The 5,210-nt window shown below is 40.4% G+C and overlaps 1 protein-coding gene across 1 annotated transcript; it reads left to right on the top strand.

The window, feature by feature from the left end:
* The first annotated feature begins 302 nt into the window (after positions 1–302).
* On the top strand, positions 303–4,487 carry LOC101856498 (fatty acyl-CoA hydrolase precursor, medium chain). The gene is made up of 2 exons (XM_005093425.3): positions 303–1,613; positions 2,577–4,487. Exons 1-2 carry the CDS (start codon positions 1,385–1,387, stop codon positions 4,073–4,075), a joined length of 1,728 nt encoding a protein of 575 aa, XP_005093482.1. The 5' UTR covers positions 303–1,384; the 3' UTR covers positions 4,076–4,487.
* Positions 4,488–5,210: the final 723 nt, after the last annotated feature.

Here is a 5,210-nt window from a genome sequence, read left to right as displayed (position 1 = left end):
AACACTCTGTAAATGAAAGTTTATAACTTTATATTATATTACCGCAGAGCAGTTCAACATGAACACGGCATTTTTAAAACGGACTTCTTTTTTCCACGAACGAAAATCCAATGTCTGGGGTATCCTCAATATAATGAACACACACCCATATTATGTGTCTGTGTGCGCGCGCGCGCGCGCGCGCGCGCGCGTGTGTGTGTGTGTGTGTGTGTGTGTGTGTGTGTGTGTGTGTGTATAAGTGTGTGCGAGTGAATGACAAAGAATGACAGAAAGAAGGAGAGAGAGAGAGAGAGAGAGAGAGAGAGAGAGAGAGAGAGAGAGAGAGGCTTGCAGCTTCAAAACTTCAGTTACTTTTGTATACTATCAGCGCTAATCATTGGCCTGGGGCGTACCTTTTCAGACGTCTACAGATTCTTCTCAACACTGTGTACTATACAATAGTAACATAATGTCCCAATTATAAAGCGCCATCATCAATAATGCTGTCTTGTAGATGACGTTTATTTTTCTACTTTTCCTTCTCACTGAAATTGATGCTATTGTCATCCCACTAGAATCAGCGATTTAGTAGATTTCTCTATCACTCTTTAGTAAGTTCTCCTCTATTCATCACAGCAGTTGTAAGCAATAGTGAGGAATTGAGATCAAGAATTTTCGAAATACTCTTTCGACAAAAGCATAATTGCGTCATTGGTTTGCTATTGGTGAAGTATCAATAACATAGAGAATAACTTAAACTTGTGAGTACTTTAGAATTTGACCGTGAAGATAGCCCACAATGAAATAAGTCGGTTGTCTTTTGCCAAATCATATTTCTCGTTATGATAAAAACTCCAGCAAATTTTAACCCTTATCTTTGTAAAACAATTGTATGGACCTCTGAACTACAGAAAAAAGAAGTAACGCAGACTTACAATTCCTTGAGTTATATGATGTGACGTTCGCCTACTCAGTTTATGAGAAATTAAATTTTAAGAGATCCAACTTTACCAGCTAACAAAGTGTTGGGTTGAGAATCTTTTCCATCTTCAAAGATTATTATAATATTATACTCGGGCTTGTCGTCAGTGTAGCACATAACTATCTCATGTTGATTCATCTAAAGTTTAAAACAAATTAATGTTTGGTGCACTTTTTGGCCTTCGCCTTATCAAGTCCGAATCTACTACGTTCAGTGCTGACCATCAACTGTGCCTCTAGCAATTCTCATAAAGACTTCCAGTGCCTTGATGAGTTGCAAAACCCTTATCTGCTAAAGGTCAGCAGTCAGCGCTCCTGGACCCCTCCCATCTTTGGATTGTTACCTAAAGATAACAACATTTCGGGGACAGTATCCAGGGGGCTGAGTTAGTAAGTGCAACGATTTTGGAGAGATAGGACCATAATGGGGCGAATCCTGGTCATGGAATGTAATTCCATTTTCTTTTTATTGTGTTTCTTTGGGCATGTAATGGTGTCGTTGAGTCGAGTCGGCCCGTTTGCTTCAGCTGGTCACCTTGGAGAACCCCAGGTGTCTACATCTTACGGAACAGTGCAAGGAAAAACGGTCCAGCTGGACTCCTCAACGTACATTGACGTATTCCGGGGAATCCCTCATGCAAAGCCTCCCATAGGTATGCTTAATATGTTGTCTTAAATTTTCTTCCTCGTCTTTGTTAGATTGATTTCTTTTAATATTGACACGCAGTACAAATAAGGACTTCGTGTCTCTTAGTAATAACATGTGTTTAAATGGAAACTGAAATCGATTCTTACGGTTTACCCTATTGCTGTGCTTGATATTATTCACAGTAAACACTTTAAAATAAGGGGGAAAATTTTCTTTTAAAAACATGTTTAATACAGCAAACCAGGATGTTTATTTTTCCAGTATTCTGTCGACATGACTAAATCCTTAACAACACCAACATTCATTTTAAAATCTTCAGTGCCAAGGTTATTTGCTATACGGAGTGAGTCGTTGAGCTTTGTACGTCCACACTTGGGTGTCCGTGAGCGCTGTGGGACACGCCTCACAAAATTTTTATTGTCGTAAATTTTTCGTACTATTTTCTCTCTATTACTTATTGTGACAAAACCCTCTCATTAATGTTTTTCCTTTTACCATGAGGCAGTTGATAAAGTAATGTGTTCACTTGTTAAGTTGAGACTTGGAGTGCAGAGGTGCATATTAAAGGCTCAACAAATGGTATTGTATTTGAAAATCATCGTATTAAAAAAACAAAAACAACAGCAACTTAACGTTGTGCATAACTCACGTTTCTTAATCATGAATTATCACTCCTACTAAATAAGCTGTTAATTCAGTACGTTTAGCAATTCTTGATAGATCGTTTTTCTACCCAATACAACCTTCAGATGTTCCGCAATGAGTACTTCCTGCTAGATCGGGTATATTTAAAAAGAGCATGCCTCTTGAGTAAACTCTAGTTAAAGCTCTGGCTTTTTTATAACGACGATCATTATTCTTTTTCCAACAAAACCGGTATTATAATAAATAGGAATGACCAAAGCCTGTCCTCAGATAGCAGTTTTACTACATATTATGTTCGCTCTATCTTTCTTTCTTGTACTAGGCCATCTTCGTTTGAAAAAACCAGAACCCCCATTGCCATGGAAGGGCATGAAAAACGTGGGCCGAGACAACGCTATGTGTGTGCAGAACATGCACCCCGTCACGGGCGAAACTGAGGACTGTCTATACCTTGATGTATACAGACCTCGACTGACGAACTCTTCACAGTCATTGCCTGTGATGGTGTGGATACACGGTGGAGGCTTCAGACACGGTAGCAAGAACTCTTTTAATGGCAGTATTCTAGCTTCCCATGATGTCATTGTAGTCATAGTTAATTACAGATTAGGGCCGTTAGGATTTCTGTCTACAGAGGATGACGTTATTCCAGGAAATTTTGGCATGTTGGATCAGATTTCTGGATTGAAATGGGTTCAGTCGAATATAGCTGCATTCGGTGGAGACCCCAAATCTGTGACTATCTTTGGGGAAAGTGCTGGGAGTGCGAGCGTGTCTCTCTTAGTGTTGTCCCCCCTGGCCAGCGGTTTGTTTGCTCGTGCTATTATGCAGAGTGGTGTCTCCTCGACCTCACGCGCTGTACCGCCCCCCGGCGTACTTGTTTCACCGAAACAAATTGCTATGGCCGCAGGGAGTAAATTAGGTTGCCATCAACAGCCGGGTGTAGCGTTTTTGTCCTGCTTGCAACGACAAAGCGTTCAAGATTTATTCAATGCAAGTATAAAAGCTGGGTACAGTGATCATTCATCTAGTAGTTTCAGACCAAGGGTTGAGACCGTTTTTGGCTTCATGCCTGAGTACCCGTTGAACCTAATATCTCGGGGGCATTTTTCTCACGTTGACACGCTTAGAGGTTTCAATGCTCAAGAGCAAGGGAAAACTGTTTCCGATCCCGAAAACGACGGTCTCACAAGAGAAGAATTCCGTAAAGCTTGCCGAACACAGCTTAGAGACTTTCCTTATCTAGACATAGACAAATACGTTCAACTCATGGAAGACGTCTACTTGACAAATGTCACAGATCCAGTTGAGATTCGATCAAAGACTATAGAAATGAGATCAGATTTCACTTTTATTGGGCCTATAGTTCGAGAAACCCAGGTGTCCAGAAAGCACAATCATGAATCTAAATATTTTCTTTATCAGTTTAATTATAGAGCATCTTTTGTTAAAACACCGGAGTGGACTGGAGTCCTTCATGCGGCTGACAATCCTTTCGTGTTTGGGCTGTCGAGTAATCTTGCCGGTACTTGGCACAGAAAAACGACGGCAGCAGACGAGGAGATGGCGCGCGTGATGACCACAATGTGGACAAATTTCGCCAAGTTCAGTAACCCAACCCCCCATGGAAGCACGCAGCTACCTTTGGTCCATTGGAATCAGTTTTTCAATAATAGACCATCATATCTTTTGATTGACTCCCATCTGCAAAACAAGAAATTCGATACAGCTGAGAACGTAAAAATGCTGAATCTCTATGAAAGTACGGAGAAGGAATACATACACGCACTTGCTGCTGGTAACACTCCCATTATTGGGTGAAACTAATCACCATCAAGCAAATAAAATTCTCAGGAATTTTTATTTTTGTGTTTGTGTTTGTCTTTGTCTTTGAGCTACTACTTCTCCCAACAAGACTGAAGACATTTATATCGAACATGTAAAATAAATAAAGAGAGGAGAAGAAAAAAAATAGCAGAGAAAACACATCAAATCTATTAACATACCTATTATTTATATTTTGGAGCATAGGTCGTGTTCTTGCGCACACTTTTCGATCATTTAAGGGGTTACTTCTCATATTTGTATGTAATTGTTATTACATTCCCCCATCCCCCTTTACCCCCTTCCCAACTCCACCCGCGAACTACTCACGGAGATGACAGAAAGTATTTTCAAAAAGATGAGACAACCCTCAAACATCATTTGAGTTTTTCAAAAGTTCGCCAACAACTGTAATATTGCTGTCGGGATAGAAATAAAAGCAAAAAAACCCCCACAAAAAACCACACACAGTGGGAGGTAGCAAAAAGAGAGAGAGAGGTAGAGAAAAGAGGGACACAGAGAGACAGAGAGTTAGAGAGAGAGGGAGAGGGAGAGGGAGAGAGAGAGAGAGAGAGAGAAGGGGGTGGGAGGAGTTTGAGAGAGAATGTGAGTTAGAGAGAGAAAGAGGCACACACACAAACACAAACACACACAAACACACTGCATTTATATTTCATAAGTTTATCTACAGTAAACATATTAATATAAACATAATCATAGGTCCCTGCTCTTGTGAGGGTTCTGGCCAACAGCCGAGTGTGTCCCTAATCTCAAATATAAATGGATTCGATGGCAACGTTCCATGCACTGAATTAACCTTGCGATATCCCGAACGACTGGATACGTTCTAGGGCCTCATGTAGATAAAAGAGAACAATAGGACGATAATATGTACCATCTAGAGAAGCGAACCATTGACTATGAGTGTGTTTATCGCTAACATTTTGTGCTTAAAATCCTAAATCGTATTTTATTTCGTGATACAGAAGATTAACTAGATGATAATGATTTAACCAACTCTGATGACGCTCAGATCATCTTAATATGCTGTAGCTTGTTCATGGCCGATAAGATAAACCAGGGAAAAAGAGAATGGAGTACATGTATGTGTTCGAGGGAAGAGGGGGGGGGG

This window comes from Aplysia californica, unplaced genomic scaffold (assembly GCF_000002075.1).
Source record: "Aplysia californica isolate F4 #8 unplaced genomic scaffold, AplCal3.0 scaffold00063, whole genome shotgun sequence".
In the NCBI taxonomy this organism is placed as follows: domain Eukaryota; kingdom Metazoa; phylum Mollusca; class Gastropoda; order Aplysiida; family Aplysiidae; genus Aplysia; species Aplysia californica.
This window is presented reverse-complemented; position numbering and strand designations above follow the sequence as displayed.

What these genes read in the sequence shown, in the direction of transcription:
- LOC101856498 (XM_005093425.3), top strand. Translation starts at nt 1,385, where the DNA reads ATGGGGCGAATCCTGGTCATGGAATGTAATTCCATTTTCTTTTTATTG. An exon ending in TCATGCAAAGCCTCCCATAG is followed by an intron (nt 1,614 to 2,576) that starts GTATGCTTAATA and finishes TTCTTGTACTAG; the next exon opens with GCCATCTTCGTTTGAAAAAA.